General features: G+C 43.6%; 1 protein-coding gene across 1 annotated transcript in view; it reads left to right on the top strand.

The window, feature by feature from the left end:
- The window catches only part of LOC124615633 (probable G-protein coupled receptor CG31760), a 611,636-nt gene extending 592,614 nt beyond the window's left edge, over positions 1–19,022 (top strand). The window contains exon 11 of the mRNA XM_047143641.1: positions 18,453–19,022. Coding sequence (XP_046999597.1) covers positions 18,453–19,022 — 570 coding nt within the window. The remainder of the gene's footprint in view (positions 1–18,452) is intronic.
- The last annotated feature ends 6,560 nt before the right edge of the window (positions 19,023–25,582 follow it).

Genomic DNA, 25,582 nt, shown 5'->3' with positions numbered 1-25,582 from the left:
CATTAATTCCTATAAGTGATCCATAGGACTCATGATGTTCAGGAAATTGAGTGACCTAATCATTCGTTCGAACTGTCCAGAATGTTCTTCACAACATTCGTGAACCATTGTGGCCCGGTGACATGGCGCATTGTCATCCATAAAAATTGTATCGTAATGGTCTCCAAGTAACCGGACATAACCATTTCCTGCCAATGATCTACATCTACATCTACATTTATACTCCGCAAGCCACCCAACGGTGTGTGGCGGAGGGCACTTTACGTGCCACTGTCTTTACCTCCCTTTCCTGTTCCAGTCGCGTATGGTTCGCGGGAAGAACGACTGCCGGAAAGCCTCCGTGCGTGCTCTAATGTCTCTAATTTAACATTAGTGATCTCCTCTCGAGGTATAAGTAGCGGGAAGCAATATATTCGATACCTCATCCAGAAACGCACCCTCTCGAAACCTGGCGAGCAAGCTACACCGCGATGCAGAGCGCCTCTCTTGCAGAGTCTGCCACTTGAGTTTGCTAAACATCTCCGTAACGCTATCACGCTCACCAAATAACCCTGTGACGAAACGCGCCGCTCTTCTTTGGATCTTCTCTATCTCCTATGTCAACCCGACATGGTACGGATCCCACACTGATGAGCAATACTCAAGTACAGGCCGAACGACTGTTTTGTAAGCCACCTCCTTTGTTGATGGACTACATTTTCTGAGGACTCTCCCAATGAATCTCAACCTGACACCCGCCTTACCAAAAATTAAATTTATATGATCATTCCACTTCAAATCGTTCCGTACGCATACTCCCAGATATTTTACAGAAGTAACTGCTACCAGTGTTTGTTCCGCTATCATATAATCATACAATAAAGGATCCTACTTTCTATGTATTCGCAATATATTACATTTCTCAAGGATCAGTTGCCACTCCCTGCACCAAGTGCCTATCCGCTGCAGATCTTCCTGCATTTCGCTGCAATTTCCTAAGCTGCAACTTCTCTGTATACTACAGCATCATTCGCGAAAAGCCGCATGGAACTTACGACACTATCTACTAGGTCATTTATATACAGGGCGTTTCAAAAAGAAAGAGCAGATTTCAAACATTTATTTCTCAAAAACTACAAATGATAGAAACACAATTCAAACGTTTCTTGTCAGAGAAAGGTTCAAAGTTTTTCAATGGTCCGCGCAGAAGTTCCATGCAAATCCGCAGTGGCGCTGGCGTTTGTTTGTAGGAAAATGGCGACGACACCACAGGAACGATCATTTTGTGTGCTGCAATTTGCAAAGTTAGAGTCCATTGTTGGTGTGCAACGTGCATTCCGCCGTCAATTCAACAAACAGCCGCCTCGTCATAAGCAAATTTATGAGTGGCATCACAGATTCGTAGAAGATGGTTGCATCTGCAAGCGAAAAAGCACGGGTCGTCCACGCACATCGGATGAAAATGCCGAGCGTGTCCGTGCAGCTTACGAAAGGAGCCCTAGAAAATCCACGACACGGGCAAGTCACGAACTAAACATGTCTAAAACAACGGTATGGCGCGTTCTGAGTAAGCGTCTGCACATGAAGCCGTACAAACTGCAGTTATTGCAAGCATTGCGTCCTGACGACCACAACAAAAGGTTCGAATTTTCAACTGCAATTCTACAGGACATGGAAGAGGACAATTTTGCCGAACGATTAATTTTTTCAGATGAATCAACGTTTCACATTTCTGGTAAAGTTAATCGGCATAACGTACGAATTTGGGCGAGTGAAACTCCGAGGGACGTTATTCAACATGAAAGAGACTCACCAAAGGTTAACGTCTTTTGTGCAATTTCGGTAAACAAAGTTTATGGACCTTTCTTTTTCATGGAGAAAACTATCACAGGAACCATTTACCTGGACATGTTAGAAAACTGGCTATTTCCTCAACTTCAGGAAGATTCAAATCACTTCATCTTCATGCAAGATGGCGCCCCACCACACTTCTCTGCACCTGTACGACGGTACCTAAATAACACCATTCCAGGACGGTGGATTGGAAGAGCAGGAGCACAAGATCAATGTCATCGTCTGTGGCCTCCCAGGTCACCAGACCTTACTCCCTGCGGTTTTTATTTGTGGGGGTACATAAAGGACTGTGTTTATGTCCCACCTATGCCCGCTACTCTTCAAGAGGTACGACATCGAATTGTTGCGGCCGTGAATTCGGTAACTAAAGACCAGTTGCGTCGTGTGTGGCAAGAAATGAGATACCGGTTTGATATTTGTCGTGTAACAAATGGTGCTCATATTGAGGTACAGTTTTGATATTTGTTGTGTAACATTTGGTACTCATATTGAGTGAAGGACCGTTGGAATTGTGTTTCTATCATTTGTAGTTTTTGAGAAATAAATGTTTGAAATCTGCTCTTTCTTTTTGAAACGCCCTGTATATTGTGAAAAGCAATGGTCCCATAACTCCCCTGTGGTACGCCAGAGGTTACTTTAACGTCTGTAGACGTCTCTCGATTGCGAACAACATGCTGTGTTCTGTGCGCTAAAAACTCTTCAAGAGCCACACACCTGGTCTGATATTCTGTAGGCTCTTACTTTGTTTATAAAGCGACAGTGTGGAACTGTATCGAATGCCTTCCGGAAGTCAAGGAAAATGACATCTACCTGGGAGCCTGTATCTAATACTTTCTGGGTCTCATGAACAAATAAAGAGAGTTGGACCTCACACGATCGCTGTTTCCGGAATCCATGTTGATTCCTATTGAGTAGATTCTGGGTTTCCAGAAATGACATGATACGCGAGCAAAAAACATATTCTAAAATTCTACAACGATGTCAGAGATATAGGTCTATAGTTTTGCACATCTACTCGACAACCCTTCTTGAAAACTGGAACTACTTGTGCTCTTTTCCACTCATTTGGAACCTTTCCTTCCTCTAGAGGCTTGCGGTAAACGGCTGTTAGAAGGGGGCCAAGTTCTTTCGCGTACTCTGTATAGAATCGAATTGGTATCCCGTCAGGTCCAGTGGACTTTACCTCTGTTGAGTGATTTCAGTTGCTTTTCTATTCCTTGGACACATATTTCGATGTCAACCAGTTTTTCGTTCGTGCGAGGGTTTGGAGAAGGAACTGCAATGCAGTCTTCCTCTGTGAAACAGCTTTGGAAAAAGGTGTTTAGTATTTCAGCTTTACGAGCGTCATCATCTGTTTCAATGAGATCATCATCCCAGATTGTCTGTATATGCTGTTTCGATCCACTTACTGATTTAACGTAAGACCAGAACTTCCTAGGGTTTTCTGTCAAGTCGGTACATAGAATTTTACTTTCGAATTCACTGAACGCTTCACGTATAGCCCTCCTTACGCTACCTTTGACATCGTTTATCTTCTGTTTGTCTGAGAGGTTTTGGCTGCGTTTAAACTTGCAGGGAAGCGCTCTCTGCTTTCACAGTAGTTTCCTAATTTTGTTGTTGAACAACGGTGGTTTTTTCCCGTCCCTCACAGTTTTACTCGGCACGTACCTGTCTAAAATGCATTTTACGATTGCCTTCAACTTTTTCCATAAACACTCAATATTGTCAGTGTCGGAACAGAAATTTTCGTTTTGATCTGTTAGGTAGTCTGAAATCTGCCTCCTACTACTTTTGTTAAACAGATAAACCTTCCTCCCTTATTTATATTCCTATTTACTTCCATATTTAGGGATGCTGCAACGGCCTTATGATCACTGATTCCCTGTTCTGCGCTTACAGAGTCGAAAAGTTCGGGTCTGTTCGTTATCAGTAAGTCCAAGATGTTATCTCCACGAGTCGGTTCTCTGTTTAATTGCTCGAGGCAATTTTCGGATAGTGCACTCAGTATAATGTCAACTCGATGCTCTGTCCCTACCACCCGTCCTAAACATCTGAGTGTATAGTTTGACCAGAGGACCCAGTCCACTGCATATAAACACAGCCGAGAACATTACGGAACACCATCAGATTGCACACTGCCATGTTGACAACTTGGGTCCGTGACTTCGTGGGGTTTGCGCCACTCTCGAGCCTTGCCGTCAGCGGTTACTTACTGAAATTGGAACCCAGCTGACGTGACCACGATGTCGTGTTGTTATCAAAGGCAATCGCGGCGGTCGTCTGTTGACATAGCACGTTAATGTCATATTTCACTGCATTCGTTGTCCGTCACACATTGATCTCTGAACATATTTCAGGCAGTGTTGCTTGACTGTTAGCACTGACTACGCTACGTAACCGCTGTGAAGTCCGTGAGTTGTCTATGATGAGGTAACGCCCGAAATTCCGTATTCTCGGTACATTTTTGAGGCTGTGGGTCTTGGAATATTGAATCCCTAACGATTTCCGACACGGAATGCAACATGCGTCCGTCTCCAACTACCATTCCGCGATGAAGTTTATTAATTCCCCTCGTGCGACCCTAACCACATCGGAAACCTTTTCACATGAACCGTATGAGTACAAAAGACAGCTCCGCCAAAACACTGCCCTTTCGTATCATGTGTGCGCGATACTACAGCGATTTGTATATGCGCATCACACGACTTTTGTCACCTCAGTCTATAATATCGTGAAAATACTGTCTATGTTGGAATTTAAGTGGCAGGTCATTCATAAGTGGCAACACGTAAAATAGATAAAAAGAGAACGTTACCAGGCCAGGTAGGACATATAAAGGGGTGTGGACGGCATTAGATATTTTGTGATCACTTTAAACGAAATGGCATGTACTCGTGTGACATAGTGTCGTCAGCACGTGAGAGAGTATGAAGGGGGCCTCGTTGTAACAAAAGTTTCCCATTGATTCAGGCAAGCAGTAAAAGAAACAAAAGAAAAGTTCGGAGAAGGTATTAATATCCATGGAGAAGAAATAAAAGCTTTGAGGTTCACCGACGACATTGTAATTGTCAGAGACAGCAAAGGACTATGAAGAGCAGTTGAACGGATTGGACAGTGTCTTTAAAGGAGGGTATAACATTAACGCCTACAAAAGTAAAATGAGGCTAATGGAATATAGTCGAATTAAGTCGGGTGATGCTGAGGGAATTAGATTAGTAAATGAGACACTTATAGTAGTATAGGAGTTTTGCTATTTGGGGAGCCAAACAACTGTGGATGGTCGAAGTAGAGAGGACATAGAATATAGACTGGCAATGGCAAGGAAAGCGTTTCTGAAGAATAAAAATTTGTTATCATCGAAAATAGATTTAAATCCCAGGAAATCGTTTCTGAAAGTATTTGTGTGGAGTGTAGCCATGTATGGAAGTGAAACGTGGACGATAAATAGTTTGGACAAGAATAGAATAGAAGCTTTCGAAATGTGGTGCTACAGAAGAATGCTGGAGAATAGATGGGTAGATCACATAACTAATGAGGAGGTATTGTACAGAATTGGGGAGAAAAGGAGTTTGTGGCACAACTTGACTAGAAAAAGGGATCGGTTGGTAGGACATGTTCTGAGGCATCAGGGGATCACAAATTAACTATTGCAGGGCAGCGTATAGTGTAAAAATCGTAGAAGGAGACCAAGAAATGAATACACTAAGCAGATTCAGAAGGATGTAGGCTGCAGTAGGTACTGGGAGATGAAGAATCTTGCACAGGATAGAGTAGCATGGAGAGCTGCATCAAACCAGTCCCAGGAATGGAGACCACAACAACAACAACACTTATTAAGGCTGGCTTGTACAGCATCTGTATTAAGATTATTTCGAAGATAAAACAGCCTTGGTTGTGAACATTATATTTTAGTGGCTCATTTTGTTTTTTAGGTCTTCATTAAATTTCTACAACAAAGAAGACAAAAAAATATAAACACTCGTGGATATGGTACTATCACGCACAGATCTCAGTACAAATGTCAGCTTACGTATGCTGTTAACCTATGAAATAAGTATACGCCAAGATCGCGCTAAACAAGCATGTACCTATACAATAAATAAGAGTAATAAGAAGAAATACGGCAGCAGAGGCAAAATGGGAAGTGCAAACATTTCCTAGGATATGCACATGACGCCACCCAGGGCAGTGCAGCCATTGGGTCACACATACAGAATTACAAACCTGTGGCTTCATTTAAATACAGTGTAGTGAAGCTGACCATCACAACTGAAGACAAGCCTGTGAACAGTTCAGCGTTGGACTAGGTGCTTTGTTGAGATTAGTAGCGGATACTGACACAGATGGCATGCGTCAGTATTTTTAATTACGGATTTAAATAAAAGTAAATGATCATGATCGTCATCAACATCATCATTTATTAGTCATAAACAGGCTAATTATTCGCATGGTAGATGAGAAAAATATACAAGTACGTAAACATAAAACGCAACGAAATGATCAACACAGCCAGTCCACGAGTCATGACTGAATAGAACTGTAACATCACAAAACCTGATTACATGTGTTTGCCCATTTACGTCTGTCTCGGGCATCCTCAATGCTGGTTGATGGATTTGCTTCTTCCTGGGTCACTAGAATAGCGTCTTCACATTTCATTCGTGGACGACCTCTTGCACACCTACCAGTTGGCTGATAAACTAATACACTGTTAGGGAGAGTACCCTCAGCTTGGAGAGCATGTCTTGCTTACTATAGTCTTCTTGCAGCCACTCAATGTCATATTTCTAAAGCAGCCGATATAGCTCATAACTGTGTCTTCTTTCCTGTATTCCAGTTTCTATATTGTACGACGGGCCAGTATCTTTTCTTAAAATCTTCCTCTCAAGTGCATTGTTTGTGTATTTGCTCATGTCTCACAACCAAGCAACATTACCAGTCGCAGTAGTTACATGTACCGCCGAATCTTGTTTTCCTGAGATACAATTCGTGACATCTGTAGGTGATTTAAGCTTTAGTACACCCGGTTCCCATGCATTATCCTTTGTCATGTTCACCTCTGCACCTCATTCTTAGTCGAAAGTATTGATCCCAGATACATGAATGGTTCGACTCTTGCAAAACTGTCATCGTCTGTAATAATACAAACTAAAAATTAGGCTACTGAACACAAGACAATCTAAAGAGAGAACACGTTACAAATTACTAAACATGATGGGATATTGCTATATAGAACTTAGGAGAGGAACATTTAGTTGGAGTACCAGAAGGCCGCACGCGTTCTAGGACGTAATGGTAGGTAATGTGGGCCTAAATAAAATGCAATAAAAGTAGAGAGCATAGTCTACGTGAATAGGAATGGATATAACAACTGTATCAATAAGAATTAAACATTTTTTTCGGCAAAGGGTCAGCCTACCAAATATTATTAAAATTAACATCATCAAGACGAAATAATTCTAACTTTTACTAATCACAAAATTGTTGAGGCTTTCGTGGCTACTTGTTGACAAACTGCCTATTGGCTTCCGTCTCGGGTTCTTCGGCCGACGTTCATCTAATGATTTTTCTGACGTTTCGGCAGCAAGAGTGGCTGGCATTGTCAAAGCTTCACCCTCCATTGCCGGTGGTGAACTGTAGCCGAGCTCGCGGCCGCAGACTATATGTACCTGGCGCGCCAACGTCCGAGGGCTTCTCCGCGGTCATTTCCGGTGCGGTTCTCCTCTTGATACCTGCGACGGTCGTTCGCTGCAGTACGGGAAGCCAGGATCCGTTGACCTTAAGGCTTTCCTCTTTCTTGTTCAAACTGTTAGCGTGTTTTAGTATTTCTACCGCTTCTCTGAACAAGCGCGTGTGATAGTGGTTCTCTACAGCCAGAACTTCCGTGTCGGCGAATGTTATTACGTGGTCGGTCTCATTCAGTGCGTGTTCTGCCACGGCCGATTTTACTAATCAGCTGATGACTATGCAGTTTATCACAGATCGTGCATGTATGTTCAAGAATTTCCAGTTCTTTAACATGATAGGCTTCCTGTCTTTGCAAATTGACGCTTCGTTGATGTTTTTATTTTGACCTGTGCATGATAGGAACATACCCACAGCTGTTGATATTTTCCATTCTTCTATGTCACAGAAAATCTGATGGTGCCCGAAAAAGGCGAAATATGCCATTAAACTACAATTTTCGCGAACGAGACTACTTTACTTCAAAACTGGACTAAATGTAGGTCTCCATTTGCCCGTCGAATCTAATCGTACATTGTCCAGATTTTGGGGGCTTTCCTATATGACAGTGACCTTTTGTTTGACTGCATAGCAACGTGAGGGCAGGTAAACTTGTCATCCAAGTTCCGGTCGACGACGTCGACCTCACGGAAGGATCACCATTTTATGCACAAAGCACACAGCAGCCCCTTCAGATATGAGCCTGAGAACGGTGAACATTGTAATGGGCTCACTGCAATACTCTTATTCTGTTCAATCCAGCACCGTCAATCGGAGACTAGTAGCAGATGGAGCAGGGACACCTAAATCGAAACGGCTGGGCTTGGAGTGGTGCCGTGACCCAGACATAAACTGCTGACGATTGGCGTCTCATTGCGTCTAGTGTTAAATCGTGGTTCAACGCTACCACGGATGATCATTGTTGGCGAGTAAGGCGGCGACCCTGGGAGAGGTTGCAGTTTTCCAATGTTTTACAGAGGCACAGTGTCACTTCTGGGTTCACAATATGCAACGCCAAACGGCATGACTTCAGGTAACGATTGTTAGCGATTGTGGGAACTCTGACGGCACAAAGATACCACATGAACATCCTGCACCCTGTGTTACCAACTGTACGACACTAGCGTTGTGCCGTTATTCATGAGTACAATGCTCTTTCACACATGGCACGTGTCTCTATGTGTGTGGTGTTGAGATACTCCAGCAGCCAGCAAGATCACCAGACCGGTCAGGATAGAACATCTACGAGAACAGCTAGGGCGTTGAAGAGTCACTGTGTCACTATCCAAGATATTCGAGGACTGGTCACTACAGTTGTGGGCCAGCTTGCTTCAGGGCAAGATACAGTGTCTATATGACACACAGCGAACAGAATATGCATCCAAGCCAGAGAGGGTGTAACGTCATACTGGTAAGTGGTCTGATACTGCCGAGTTTTTAATCTGACTACATTTCGTAATCACTGCAAAAACATTATGACCACTACTCACCGCGACGTTGGATATCGCCTGGTGGCCTTGCAGGCACGTGACGCGATACCAGAAGTACCACTATGTGATCAAAAGTATCCGGAGAGCAGGCTGAAAATGACATACAAGTTCGTGGCGCCCTCCACCCGTAGTGCTGGAACTCAATATCGTGTTGGCCCACCCTTAGCCTTGATGACAGCTTCCACTCTCGTAGTCATATGTTCAGTCAAGTGCTGGAAGATTTCTTGGGGAATGGCAGAACATTATTCACCAAGTGCTGCACAGAGGAGAGGTATCGATATCGGTCGGTGAGGCCTGGCACGAAGTCGGCGTTCCTAACTATCCGAAAAGTGTTCTATAGGATTTAGGTCAGGACTCTGTGCAGGCCAGTCCATTACAGCAATGTTACTGTCGTGTAACCACTCCGCCACAGGCCGTGCATTCTGAACACGTGCTCGAGCGTGTTGAAATACGCAGTCGCCATCAGCGAATTGCTCTGCAACAGGGGAAGCTAGAAGGTGCTTAAAATATCAGTGTAGGCCTGTACTGTGATAGTGCCACGCAAAACAACAAGGGGTGCAAGCCCGTGCAAGAAAAACCCACCATAACACTAACATCTCCGAATTTTACTGTTGACATTACACGCGCTGGCAGATGATGTTCGCCGGGCATTCGCCATGCCTACACCCTGCCCTCGGATCGCCACATTGTGTTCCGTGATTCGTCACTCCACACAACGTTTTTCCACTGTTCGATCGTCCAGTGTTTACGCTCCTTACACCAAGCGAGGCGTCGTTTGGCATTTACAGCACTGATGTGTGGTTTATGAGCAGCCGCTCGGCTGTGATATCCAAGTTTTATCACCTCCCGCCTGTCATAGTACTTGCAGCGGATCCTGATGCGGTTGGAACTCCTGAGTGATAGTCTGGAAAAATGTCTACCTATTGCACATTACGACCCTCTTTCACTTTTAGCTGACTCTGTCAGTCAACAGAAGACGTCGGCCTGAACGATTTTGTGCTGTTCGTGTCCCTTCAGGTTTCCACTTCACTATCAGATCGCAAGAGTGTGGAAATATCGCGTACAGACGTATGACACAAGTGACACCCAATCTCATGACCACGTTCGAAGACTGTCGTTCCGCGGAGCGCACCATTCTGCTCTCTCAGGATGTCTAATGGCTTCTGAGGTCACTGATATAGAGTACCTGGCAGTAAGTGGCAGCACGATGCATCTAATATGAAAAACGTATATTTTTGGGACTGTCCGATTACTTTTTATCACACACTGTATGTAAGCACAGCAGACACGGAGAAGGGATCACGCTAGCGGGATATAGGCTGCATATGGGTCAATTCATTGAGATAAGAGACTGTGGCAAAGGGTAGATTATTATTACGTCGAGTCATTGAATGAGTATTCCGGAAACGGCGACTCTGGCCGAATGTTCACATGCTATTGTCGTAGGCATCTACGGAAAGGGTCAGAACTAGGGTGAAAACACCACTAGGCGCTAAATGGTTGGACGTGTACGACTGTACACAGAACGTAGGTTTCGCAGGCTTGCCTCCTCTGTAAAGTAGGATATATGATGATCTATGAGGTCCCTCCCGAGAGAACACAATGTTGGTGCACGCACAAGGGTTTCGGGGCACACCACTCACCGTACATTGCGAACATGGAATTCCACAGCAGCCCACCCCTACTTGTTCCCGTATTGACGAAACTACATTGTCAGTTACGATTGTTGTGGGCACGGGAGTATTGGAATTGGTCCATCGATCAATCGGAACGTGTCGGCTCTTCGGGTGAATCACATTTTTGCTATGCTAGGTCGTTGGTCGTCTCCACAACCTCGTCATCCAGGTGAACGGTGGCTCTAAATGTGCTGTGTACTGAGGACGCAGGTTGGTGGTGTAACCTCCGCGTGACACAGTACTCGTTAAAGCCTGTACCATGGTAAGTGAGCGGGGTTCACCTTATGAGAAAGATATCGACCGCGTGTTCCTGAATGGTAGCCAATCAGACTCTGTAATAACAAAAATCCGTCAAGCAAGTTCGAAATGCAACTACACGTCAGGATGGACCAAAAGCAACACTGAAGATGCTACCAATTTGATAATAATACGGTCGCGAGCCTAATTAGGCATTAACTAAGTTTCTTCCCCGTACAAGTTGGTAGATATTCATGCAAAACAACAAGTAGTAACACTGGATAATATAGTAGAATTTTAGAACCAGAAAATATATGGAACAGATAGTTTCACGTTCTGTACTGATATGGAAAAACCATGAATACGTAACACTACACTATAATGTATACTACAAATCTTTATACTGTCTATCAATCTGATTAAAATCGGGCATAGGTTACCCTAGAAATATCACTTTCGTGCCACACACAAAATGTCAGTTTTCATAAAGATGAAACACTCATAAATTGTGACTTTTATAAAGACTTTGACTTTTGCTGGTCAAACCAATTTGGAACACTTCAGAATTTAAATGAATAAAAGGGGGGGAGGGGACGCTGAAACTGTTATGATCATTGTATTAAAAATGATTACTGAATTTATTATGCGTTTAAGATTTCCAGTATATAAGTTACTACTCTTTTCATCTTATTTACTGCTCATTTAAATACCTTTATATCTGTCTCGAAATAATTAAACTTCATTACTATATCGATATTAATGCTATCTTTCAACTTCGTTAGACCTTCGTTATTCATTTACTGGTTCGTTAGCAAAACATTTCTTTAAACACCATTTTAACATAGCTAGGTCTGCAAATAATTATTATTAACACAAAATTTAATTTTTCATTTCGGGACACTCGGATTGCACAATATTTGGAAAGGACCCTGTCTAGGTTAGTTGTGAGGATAATTAAATGATGGGAAAATTCTGGTAAAATTTAGGTTATTATTGCACAGTTCACTCTCTGATCCACACGAATATAGTACTAAAAGTTTCAACCTGCTAGTATCGATGCGGCGGTTCGAGGGGGGCGAGATGGCGAGGCACAGAGCACACATACAACCACAGCTATGGCTCTTGACGTATCGGCACTTTAATTCTTCTTAGCATCGCAATACTTTTCCATTTAGTGCCTATGGAATTTTGCCATGCTGTGTGGGCATTGGAACGGCATACCCGAGGCTCAGAGAAGCTATGTCTTCCAGGAGAGCGTCCTCGCTCCAGAAGGTGTTGCTCAAACCAGTGCCAAACTCCAACTACAACTGCTGAGCCCGTTGTGCCGTGCAGTGCCCGCGCGCATTTTCCCGCGCTCGCCTGCCATCCACCTTTTACCGCTCCCTGACAGACGGGGTATTCACCCGAGGTTTTGCATTCTACGTGCCATAGCACATTGCCTACGCATGGACCAGACGCACAGTTACAATTTTAAACATCTTACAACAGTTCCAAAACTTGTTACATTTCAGTTCTATCACGATATTACTTGACATTTGACATAAACATTAATATTCACATTGAAACTTGTTTACAGTTTTCTTAACACAGTGCGATGAAACAAAAAAGAAATGAAATCAGAACATCAATTACACAAGTTTATCGAAAAATCTGAAGAAAAAAAAATACTTACATGTACAACAGTACAGAGTCGTTGTTGTTACATTGGCAGCAGTAAAAGGCTGTGGGAGATATTCTTTTACGTTTTCATGAGACCGGTGGTAGAAATCGAAGTCACGCTAACAATTATCAACCGCCTGCATTCCTTCGTGCTTGTTGTCATCCCCGTTCGCGACGTCACCTTTCAGCAGTATAACCGTCCGTGTGACGCAGTCAGAACCGTGCTACTGTGGTTTGAGGCCCAGTATGATGAAAGCGTGTTGGTGTCTCGGAGACCAGATTCGTCTGATGTAAATCCTACAGAACCCACCTGGGGCGCAGTTGCCATCACCACGTCCGCGTCCTGTTACTCACACTGTGACCTTACACGTAGCTACAGAAACCTACTAACAGACTGTCGGATGGCTGATGCGCAGAATCAGCGATGTATTTCGTTCCAAAGTCGGACAAACAAAGTATTAAGCAGGTGGTCATAATGTTTTGGCTCATCAGTGTAAATCACATACCCTCTCAACCCCTGAATTTTCATTTCGTTTCCTCCTTCCGTTCTGTGTGCTTCATCTTCTTATTGTAACGCAGTGAATAGTCGACGCATGATATTATCCACAATACACTGGACGTACCATGAGTTTGTCCTTCCCTCTTGGTCACCTAGGATACATGTAAAAATTTTAATTCCTTTCGATGTCGTATTTCCCTTATTTCCAATAATATTCCATATTTTCAACGTGTCTGATTCAGTCTTTCTTCAAACTATCTCATACCTTTTCTCTTACTGTATCCAAGAGAATGGCGGTAGAATTCCGCGTCAGATCATCCAGATTAAGATTTTACGTCATTTCCTTACAATCAGCTAACCGCCTTGGTTATTAGTTAACATTTCCCGTTCTACCCAAATTCTCATCTTGTCACGCTTCAGTAGCGTCCACTGTCGATTCACCTACATGCTCGCAGCGAGTCCCGTATTCCCGCATTAGGCTCAGACCCTGTACTGTATCTGCACTGAAATTATCAAGCCAGTCATGCCTTCAGATGAAATGTCGGACATGTCCGACAGAACACACACACCAATCTTACATACAGAAGGCCTATCTCCTTGCTTTATGAGGGTGATTGGCTTGAAAGTCCCTCTTGGAGATGTTCAGATTTTGGTGAATAGTTTCAACGACACCAAAAAACAATTTTACTGGTGATTCAAGAGCCCTCGAATGAAGTTAGGCCAATGTGCAGTTCCTTTTGGAATAAAACATAAATTTCTTCCATATCTGGTTTGTGATCCAATAGTAAAACTAAAGTTATAGACCACTATGAGCAAAAACGAGACCGATTAAAATTTATTTCTGAAGATTAGTCATTGGAACAAGTGTCCTGTTTTAATAATTTATAGTGCAATATTAACGTAATTGAATATAATGGCATAGCCCGCATCTCGTGGTCGTGCGGTAGCGTTCTCGCTTCCCACGCCCGGGTTCCCGGGTTCGATTCCCGGCGGGGTCAGGGATTTTCTCTGCCTCGTGATGGCTGGGTGTTGTGTGATGTCCTAAGGTTAGTTAGGTTTAAGTAGTTCTAAGTTCTAGGGGACTGATGACCATAGATGTTAAGTCCCATAGTGCTCAGAGCCATTTTATAATGGCATACAGAATAAGATAAATGTAGTTCAGTGCAAATTGGGTTTTATCAATGAATCGTTGAAAAACAAGACGACAAAAGACACAAGATTAAAATTTCACAAAGTAGCGGTTGTGGTTATCTTGGCTGTGAGTCTTTGGTTGCAATAAATGTTAGAGTATTCTGAGACGAATCTGTAAGCTCTTTCAAACTTTTCTCACTTTGGGATCTTATAAGAACTGAGAAAATACCAGAAGAAGATGACAACATGGAAGAATATACAAAGAAATGGAGACCACATCTTAAAAGTATGCAAGATGAGAGAATTTCAGTTATTTTAAACAAGTACAAGCTATCAGCACAAAGAGATAATGGAAAGCCGAGGATCGTCATACAAACATGTAGTCGGAACTGGAATGTTGTTCCTATGACAGTTTGAAGGTCCCCACAGTTCCTTTTAGTTGTTTTGGCGACCGGATTTTCATCTCGACGGGTTCGCGTGTTTACGGTTGACGTAGAGCTTTAGTAAGCCGGCGCAACGTACTTCATTTAACAGTATTGTATAATCTGATGATGCCTAACCACAGCGATACGTGTTACTTTTAAATAAAAATAACTTTGCTTCCGTGACAGTTTCGTTTTTAATATATTACTAAAGCTTGAAATGAAAAAAAGACGAGGATGAGATTTTAGCTCATATGGGACTTACGTGTATTAAGCATCAGATTGACATCCCTAGATAAGCTGTACCACTTGCAGAAAACCTTGTTCCGGTGTAATGAGTGCCTTAAAACAGGGTACAAATTTGAGGCGTTGCTGTTGTTGTCGTTGTTGTTGTGGTCTTCAGTCCTGAGACTGGTTTGATGCAGCTCTCCATGCTACTCTATCCTGTGCAAGTTTCTTCATCTCCCAGTTCGTACTGCAGCCTACATCCTTCTGAATCTGCTTAGTGTATTCATCTCTTTGTCTCCATCTACAATTTTTATCCTCCATGCTGCCCTCCAGTGCTAAATTTCTGATCCCTTGATGCCTCATAACATGTCCTACCAACCGATCCCTTCTTCTTGTCAAGTTGTGCCACAAGCTCCTCTTCTCCCCAATCCTCTTCAATACTTCCTCACCGAGCGAGGTGGCGCAGTGGTTAGACACTGGACTCGCATTCGGGAGGACGACGGTTCAATCCCGCGTCCGGCCATCCTGATTTAGGTTTTCCGTGATTTCCCTAAATCGCTCCAGGCAAATGCCGGGATGGTTCCTCTCAAAGGGCACGGCCGACTTCCTTCCCCGTCCTTCCCTACTCCGATGAGACCGATGACCTCGCTGTCTGGTCTCCTTCCCCGAAACAACCAACCAACCAATACTTCCTCATTAGTTATGTGACCTACTCATCTAAACTTCCGCATTCTTCTGTAGCACCACATTTCGAAAGCTTATATTCTCTTCTTATCCAAACTATTTATCGTCCATGTTTCACTTCCATACATGGCTGCACTCCATACAAATACTTTCAGAAACGACTTCCTGACACACTAATCTATACTATATGTTAACAAATTTCGGTTCTTCAGAAACGCTTTCCTTGCCATTGCCAGCCTACATTTTATGTCCTCTCTCCTTCGACCATCATCAGTTATTTTGCTCCCCAAATAGCAAAACTCCTTTGCTACTTTAAGTGTCTCATTGCCTAATCTAATTCCCTCAGCATCACCCGACTTAATTCGACTACATTCCATTATCATCGTTTTGCTTCTGTTGATGTTCATCTTATTTCCTCCTTCGAAGACACTGTCCATTCTGTTCAACTGCTCTTCCAAGTCCTTTGCCGTCTCTGACAAAAGTACAATTTCATCGGCGAACATTAAAGATTCTATTCCTTCTCCATGGATTTTAATACCCACCGCGAATTTTTCTTTTGTTTCTTTACTGCTTGCTCAATATACAGATTGAATAACATCGGTGAGAGGCTACAACCCTGTGTCACTCCCTTCCCAACCACTGCATCCCTTTCATGTAACTCGACTCTAATAACTGCCATATGGTTTCTGTACAAATTGTAAGTAACCTTTCGCTCCTTGTATTTTACCCCTGCCGCCTTCAGAATTTGAAAGAGAGTATTCCTGTCAACATTGTCAAAAGCTTTCTCTAAGTCTACAAATGCTAGAAACGTAGGTTGCCTTTTCTTAATCTAGCTTCTAGGATAAGTAGTAGGGTCAGTATTGCCTCACATGTTCCCATATTTCTACGGAATCCAAACTGATCTTCCCCGAGGTCGATTTGTACCAGTTTTTCCGTTCGTCTGTAAAGAATTCCCGTTAGTATTTTGCTGCCGTGACTTATTAAACTGATAGTTCGGTATTTTTCACATCTGTTAACGCCTGCTTCCCTTGGGATTGGAATTATTATGTTCTTCTTGAAGTTTGAGGGTATTTCGCCTGTTTCATACATCTTGCTCACCAGATGGTAGAGTTTTGTCAGGACTGGCTCTCCAAAGGCCGTCAGTAGTTCCAATGGAATGTTGCCTACTCCGGGGACCTTGTTCCAACTTAGGTCTTTCAGTGCTCTGTCAAACTATTCACGCAGTACCGTATCTCCCATTTCATCTTCATCTACATCCTCTCCCATTTCCATAATATTGTCCTCAAGTACATCGCCCTTGTATTGACCCTCTATATACTCCTTCCACCTTTCTGCTTTCCCTTCTTTGCTTGGAACTGGGTTTCCATCTGAGCTCTTGATGTTCATACAAGTGGTTCTCTTATCTCCAAAGGTCCCTTTAATTTTCCAGTAGGCAGTATCTAACTTACCCCTAGTGAGATAAGCGTCTACATCCTTACAAATGTCCTCTAGCCATCCCCGCTTAGCCATTTTGCACTTCCTGTCGATCTCATTTTTGAGACGTTTGTATTCCTTTTTGCCTGCTTCATTTACTGCATTTTTATATTTTCTCCTTCATCAATTAAATTCAATATTTCATCTGTTACCCAAGGATTTCTACTAGCCCTCGTCTGTTTACCTACTTGATCCTCTGCTGCCTTCACTACTTCATCCCTCAAAGCTACCCATTCTTCTTCTACTGTATTTCTTTCACCCACTCCTGTCAATTGTTCCCTTGTGCTCTCCCTGAAACTCTGTAAAACCTCTGGTTCTTTCAGTTTATTCAGGTCCCATCTCCTTAAATTCCCACCTTTTTGCAGTTTCTTCAGTTTTAATCTACAGTTCATAACCAATTGATTGTGGTCAGAGTCGACATCTGCCCCTGGAAATGTCTTACAATTTAAAACCTGGTTCCTAATCTCTGTCTTACCATTATATAACCTATCTGATACCTTTCAGTATCTCCAGGGTTGTTCCATGTATACAACCTTCTTTCATGATTCTTAAACCAAGTGTTAGCTATGATTATGCTGTGCTCTGTGCAAAATTCTACCAGGCGGCTTCCTCTTTCATTTCTTAGTCTCAATCCATATTCACCTACTACGTTCCCTTCTCTCCCTTTTCCTACTGACGAATTCCAGTCACCCATGCCTATTAAATTTTCGTCACCATTCACTATCTGATAATTTCTTTTATTTCATCAAACATTTCTTCAATTTCTTCGTCACCTGCAGGGCTAGTTGGCAAATATACTTGTACTAATTTAATAGGCGTAGGCTTCGTGTCTATCTTGGCCACAATAATGCGTTCACTATGCTGTGTGTAGTAGCTTACCCGCATTACTATTTTCCTATTCATTATTAAACCCACTCCTGCACTACCCCTTTTTGATTTTGTGCTTATAACCCTGTAGTCACCTGACCAGAAGTCTTGTTCCTCCTGCCACCGAACTTCACTAATTCCAACTATATCTAACTTCAACCTATCCATTTCATTTTTTAAATTTTCTAACCTACCTGCCCGATTAAGGGACATTCCACGCTCCGATCTGTAGAACGCCAGTTTTCTTTCTCCTCTTGAGTTTTCTCCGCCCGGCGATCTGAATGGGGGTCTATTTTACCTCCGGAATATTTTACCCAAGAGGACGCCATCATCATTTAACTACACAGTAAAGCTGAATGCCCTGGGGAAAAATTACGGCCGTAGTTTCCCCTTGCTTTCAGCCGTTCGCAGTACCAGCACAGCAAGGTCGATTTCAAGTGTATGGCCTCGAATATCGTTCGCAGCTGCCAGTTGGTGTGTTGATAGAGAGTCTTTAATCACGGCTAAGTAGGGATGCCTATGTCCACAGGAGGAGTTCCAGCGGGTGTACGCGCAGCTGGAACTGCTCAAGGAGAAGAACATGCGGCTGGGCAACCGCCACTTAGCGGCGCGCATCTCCGCCATGCAAGAGGCGGCGCGGTCGCCGGGCCTGCCCGAGGAGGCCGTCCCCGCCGCCTCCGCTGCCTCGCCGCCCCCGCAACTCAACAGCGCGCTGGCCGCCGTCGCCGAGCGCCTCGTCGGCACGTCGGTGCCGGCGGCCGCCGTGGCGTCTCCACTCCCTGCCGCCGCCTCCGCCAACACCTCTTCCTCGGAGGCGGCTGCGGCCTCCGCCCCCGAGCTGGAGCTCTCGACGCCCCTGGACCCGCTGTCTTCGTCAGCCGCGGCCGCCGTAGTCGCCGCCGCCGCCGTGGGGGCGCCGTCCTCCACAGTGGTGCACCGACGCGGCTCCAGAAGGTCCGCCGTGGACGCCGATGGCGCGGCGTCCACCAGTCCGGACCAACGACGCAACCGCAACCTCAAGTCCGGTCACGCCAGGACGCACGCCATCGTCATCAACCTCGACGACAAGAACCGTTTTACCGAGGAAGTGACGGTGTGACGCTGTCACCGCCTCCAGCCCGTGGCCGGTACTGTCACGACCCCACACGTGAGCTGCGTGTCAGCTCCATCCTGCGTATTCCTTGCCGCTGCAAGGAAGCTGTCGCTCCTCCCCCGTTTCCTTTGACCTTATTCTGAGAACCACCGTCCATACGAAAATTCCGAACTGTTAATTTTGTTCCGAGCACAGTGCTTGAGCTCTCCACGAATCGTTGGATCCGCTTTGTGGGTGCCGTCTGGCCTAAAGGATAACAGTGCAGTATCAAAGTGAACTTGTTAATTGTAATACTTCCTACGAATCTGTAAATATTTATCAGGCTGTCGTCGTACCTGCATAATATTGGAGTATTGTATCAGAATCACAGACTCTAATGGAAGTCTATATCTACGGACACTGATAGAGTAAATGGTTCACGAAAATGCAACTACGGAAGAGAACAACTCCTCATCCAAGCCCATCTGGATGAATGTTCTTATCAGTACATTATAGCTACACGAGCTGACCCCCCTCTTATCGCACAAGCTCCACAATGCCAATTTCTCCACAGGATGAGAAATCATTATAGGAGCCCTAACTGGCCAATGATGAATGATGTGTCGTTCACAATAAACATGATAATACTTAAAACTTATCTGTTCTCCAAATGTGTCCTCGTCCATGACGGATATGACGTCACTCCACCAACTGGAATTTTCTCCAAGTCGGTATTTCAGTTCTACCCCACCCATACTACCTCTGTTCCCTTCCCGCACTTAATTATTCTATATCGCTTGCCAAAGCGAACTGAAGACCTGTTCGGGGCGGATTCACCGTAGCATTTTTGCCTGAGACACAGACAGACGCCAACATCGTTTTAGGTCCAACAGTGCAGTGTCAAAGTAAAATTGTTAGTTGTAACACTTCCTACGAATCTGTAAATATTTATCAGGCTGTCGTCGTACCTGCATAATATTGGAGTATTGTATCAGAACCACTGACTGTAACAGAGGACACTGTTAGAGCCTCTACTTCGACATAAGTGGTTCACGCAATTGCAGTTACGGAAGGGATCTGAAGAGAACAACTCCTCATCCAAGCCCATCTGGATGAATGTTCTTATCAGTACATTATAGCTACACGAGCAGACCCTCCTCTTATCGCACAAGCACTACGACGTCGTTTATTCCACAGGATGATAAATCATTATAGCAGCCCTGACTGGCGAATAATGAATGATGTGTCGTTCACAACAAAACATGAATTGCTACAACGGTGATAATACTTGAAACTTATCTGTTCTCCAAATGCGTCCTCGTCCAAGACGGATATGACATCACTCCGCCAACTTGAATTTTCTTCAAGTCGGTATCTTTAGTTCTACCCCACCCATACTACCTGTGTTCCCTTCCCGCACTTAATTAGGCTATATCGCTTGCCAAAGCGAACTGAAGACCTGTTCGAGGTGGATTCACCGTAGCATTTTTGCCTGAGACACAGACAGACGCCAACATCGTTTTAGGTCCTAAGAATGATAACTAAGAATGATAATGCCAAGCGCTTCGGATCTAGCCCCCTTACGACAGTAAACGACCATTTATAAGAATAACACAAAGTTATCATACTAATGACACTTCTCCAGCAGTAACCGTAGAGACAATTTCCACGGAGATGTCGGTTCGTCATCTTCTGTTTGAGTCGAATCCAGGCCAACAATCCTGAAGGTTAATTTGTCGCAGCTCTCCATTTTTACGCCTCACACGCCTCACACTTTCCTGTGACAGATATAAAAATATATTTAATTTCTTCATCCACCTAAGTGTCTCTTGTCCAGGAGACATCAAACATTTTTTATTTGACACACCGTGCTTTTCTGCTACTGATTTATTCGGTAGTTTGAAAAGCTTTGGTGTGGATGTGTCGATGACAGTCTTTTATGAAATAGACGTGATACAACCGTTACTCCTTAACTGATTCTACATCATCAGAATTCTCGGATCCAACTTATAATTTTATGTAATTATATTATAGATTACAATATTTTTGAATAAGCCTATGGAAGTAGGCACTTAGGGGAATGCAGAGTGTAAATTGCATCGCCAGAAATGACTGTAATTAAAAATAACCTCAAAAAGTTCTTCTTGTACTTCTCTGAGTAACCATGCATTTTTTGTGTTGTATAGCAACACTGAATACAGAATGGAACTCATGCAGAGCAGTGTATAAAGTTTGACCGATTCTTTTGCTGGACGATATTACACGCAGTCATGTGTCCACATGCATTCTGAGTGTAACGTCTCTATACGTTACATTTAAATAGACTTATGGCATCTTATCATGTCACACTTCACTTATCCCTGTAACTCTAATTAAATATTTCTGTTTAGTTTCAAATTGCTGTCGTTCGCATATAATGACGTCTCATCTGGCATCCTTGAACACCAAGTCGCTATGACACAAAATTTCACTCGGTGCTGCCTTGAAGTTCACTTATCTTTTTGCATAGTTGATTTTTCCTTGTGCAGTTCGTTTTATGTCAGAAATTGTTGCCTTTAACATGTTTGTAAACATATTCATAGCAATATTTGTGTTGTTCACTTTTCTTCGTTTTTGTTGTGACAGCACTTGAATCCCAGTCGATTCGGCACTGTTGTCCCCTGTGCTGTCGACTCACTTAACGGTAATATTACGCCAGCACGCTCCGTCGCTTTCACCGTCAGTATCCTCGTCGTCATTACATTTAACGACGGTAACAGGAAAATATCGTGGCTGTCAGCTTAGACATAGAACGCAACCAATTGGCTGCTTACACTGTGAATTCACTGTCACGAATCTCTTGACTACTTAACTGCTGTACTCCACCTTTACCTGTCTTATGCTAATCTTTTGTCTCCACGTAACCTCCACACAGCACTAGCTTTGTAATTTTTTTATAGTCTGTTATCAGTCTACCTCTACTGTTTAATTCTTCTACTGTTCCTTCCAATCGCCAAATTCTTTTAACGCCATACCTGATGTAGCTTATCTTTCTTTTTAAGGGGTTTTTCACATAAGTCGCCTTCACAATAGTACAAAGTTCACTTCTTTGAAATGCTGTGCACCAGGTGTATCGGTGTCGGAGTTTCTATCTCTTTCTGCTGTATTCGTCAATTGTACTTGGCGACAAACATAAATGTAGCGGGAAGGAATCCCTCTACGATCGAAAACGGTTGCTGATATGGCGTGGCTTGCTTACACACGGCAAATACGAGGCCTCGTCACACCGATAAATATCGTTATGCAAAACCACAAATGATGGTGCCACAGATTAGCAACAATTTACGGTGATTTATTAACAGAAACTTTACAAACACCGAACTATAGCAAGAAGACGGTGTGTGGCAATAAAGCGTTGGTCAATTGGACTGACCTGTTCTTAACTATGGTCAAATCCTGAATTTAGTTAGCTACGGTTACTTGTAGAATGTCCAGTTTAGCTCTTCTTGAGGATGACTATGGATGAATCCTGATACTGTCTTGAGGTACTGCTGATAAAGTCTTGATACTGACTTTAGTGGAGTCGTATGTTAACTTATTCCGTGTTTGGTGGATGGATGTCGGCTTGGAAACTATTAGCGTGACATCAGGCTGCAGCTTCAAATGGTGTGTGTGTGTGGTGGTGGTGGTGGGGGGGGGGGGGGGGGGGGGGGGAGTAGATGTTGCCTTTTGTGCCTTCTGTTGGAGGCTAGCCTTAACTCAGTTGTAACTGAGTACTAGGCCACCCCGTATACTTCTAATTAAGACAGTGTTCGGTATTTTCTGGAAGGGACAGCACATTCCCATACTAACATCTAATGTAAGTGGATCTCTGTTACTGAAGGAAGCTTTCTTCTTTTGTGTCAATATTCTGTTGCCTCTTTACTGTTTTGGCCGAAGTATGTACTCTTGCTTTCTACTCTGCAGAATTTATTGACTACACCCACTACCGTATCGCACAAGATTCTCATGGTAAGAAGCGGTTATTTTTCTTTCCACCTTTCTTCGTCAACTTCGTGTTTGCTTCGTTTATCTTCCTTACTTTTGGCCACAAGGTGCACTTACGAAATACCGTCATGTTTTACTTTACACTGCATATGCGACTGTATCCAGTCACGTGTGGGAGCTGCCAATGACGGTCGGGTCTGACGTTCGCTTTGTCGAGTGACGCCTGTAGGGACAACCTGCCCAGCAGTAGCTCTGCAGCCTTATGCCTTGCCACAGCGCCGCTGCTGCCACATTATGCAACAGTGACGTCACACGTCCCAGCGGGCAATGCGGTATGCCCCAGAGCACAGAGTACAGAGTGAGGGCAGCACCGCCCCTCGACGCCGGGGGCGGCGTCCACTGCTGGGGGTGCAGCCTGAGCCCCTGCGCCCCCAAGCCATACGCGCCGCTCCCGCGTCTCTCGCCAGCGCGCATCGCCCCATTCCACGTACCTTCCCCCCCCCCCCCCCCCCAAAAAAAACATCATGGCCGCCGAGGTTATTCTACTGTGTAACACGTGATATCTGTGATAATAGTTTCGTTTATTTCTGTATTTAATGACTTAACGTATGTAGGTCTACCGTAGCTGAGTACAGATTCGACAGGATTTATGCTATCGACTACTATGTCTGAAGTTTATCTTGAAAGTTTAATACGAAAATAAAAACGTAATGTTTTTAACGCTACTGTTTCATTATGATGGAAATACTGATATAATATAAACGTTTTGTAAATTATTCTGTAAAATTTATTATCCCCATTCAAGGCAATATGCTGTCAGTCATGTATATATCTGTAAATAAAATTGAAAATTCTATGACGTTACATGTGTCGTGTATTTGTTCATGTTTTACCAAGAAATTAAAAATTTTGGGTTTCCTTTGCTCCAATTATATTTATTTCCCGTGATATCACGCCTACGAAATTTTCAGTCCATTAAAAACTTTATAACACTGTTTGAGTGAAGCTGTTGCCGCCTAATAAGGTGATGTCAATGGTACTGTGTACACATGGGTTATCAAGTTTGACTCATCTTTGTTCTGGTATTGACAAGCAAGAGGAGTAACCACTCAGAAAAAAACAGTTATCAGGGGACCATTCGATAACAGTAAACATATTTATTCTTGCTGAAAACAGTTTTTCTTACAATGCAGACACATTATCCGGTGAATAAACCGGTTCCTCTATAACTCTTCTCACGCTAACGGCCTTCTGTTGTGCTGAAACTGACAACTCAACGACAAAGCATCATGGATAAAAACGTGAGAATACTCATCACAGTTTTGTTTCACCATTGAGGGATAAGTTGTTCCCAATCGTCAAACATCAAAATGTCTAGAGGTATGTCTCCAGATTAGGGTAATGTGGAAAGAGCTCGGAAAACTAGTTGATAGTCCAATGCCAGAAGAGTCCTAAGAAAACACAGTTTAGATACGAGAGAAGACGGTTGCAAAACGCTCATTCGACCAATTCTTGAGTTTTGTCGTACAATATGTGACTACAATGTGCTAGGATTATGTAAGAGCTTAACTACAAACCAGTTTGAACGGGAGAATGTTTGTTAATTTCTTTTTCGTTCTTTATCAAGCTGAGTTCGACCATGCTAGTGAAAGCATAGAATGCAAATTAGAAAACATACAAATAAAAATTTAAGTAATTTACACAATTCGGACAAATCTGAGAAAATAAACAGGTAAGTAACGCATTACAGAGAAAAGTTGTCAGTTACTGGACGACCACCTGCATAGAACAGATGAAATGTCTCCAAAGGACAGCTTTCATCATTGGATAGTTTAGTTTCTGGTACCTCACCTAAACCAACAGCCACAGTTTTGAACGAAAAGAGATATCCCCAATAAACGGGCAACGTAAATGTTGATAGGCCGTTGGGAAGTCATGTCATTATTTTACCTAGTATCAGATAGTGGAAAGGCATGGGCTACGACCCTGCCGGCCGGGGTGGCCGTGCGATTATAAGCGCTACATTCTAGAGCCGAGCGACCGCTACGGTCGCCGGTTCGAATCCTCCCTCGGGCATGGATGTGTGTGATGACGCTAGGTTAGTTAGGTTTAAGCATTTTCTAAGTTATACGAGACTGATGACCTCAGTTGTTAAGTCCCATAGTGCTCAGAGCCATTTGAACCATTTGAACTACGACCCTATTTGCACGGAGACACTCTGTGCTGCTGGTCCCGGCGGAGGTTCGAGTCCTCCCTTTGGCATGGGTATGTGTGTGTTTGTCCTTCGGATAACTTAGGTTAAGTAGTGTGTAGGCTTAGGAACTGATGAGCTTAGCAGTTGCGTCCCATAAGATTTCACACACATTTGAACGAAGACACTGATTTAAGTGGGTACTGAGGGGAAAGGTGGTAGTAGTCGCAATACAAAATAAAGGTTTAGTAACTAACATAAAGAAAAATACTCAGAAATTAACGTAGAACAACTTACTCTTAATCGAGAGCAGTCGCCGGCAGGTGTGGCCAAGTGGTTCTAGGCGCTTCAGTCTGGAACCGCACGACTGCTGCGGTCGCAGGTTCGAATGCTGCCTCGGGCATGGATGTGTGTGATGTTATTAAGTTCG

The sequence above is a fragment of the Schistocerca americana genome, chromosome 5, assembly GCF_021461395.2.
Source record: "Schistocerca americana isolate TAMUIC-IGC-003095 chromosome 5, iqSchAmer2.1, whole genome shotgun sequence".
Lineage (NCBI taxonomy): Eukaryota > Metazoa > Arthropoda > Insecta > Orthoptera > Acrididae > Schistocerca > Schistocerca americana.
This window is presented reverse-complemented; position numbering and strand designations above follow the sequence as displayed.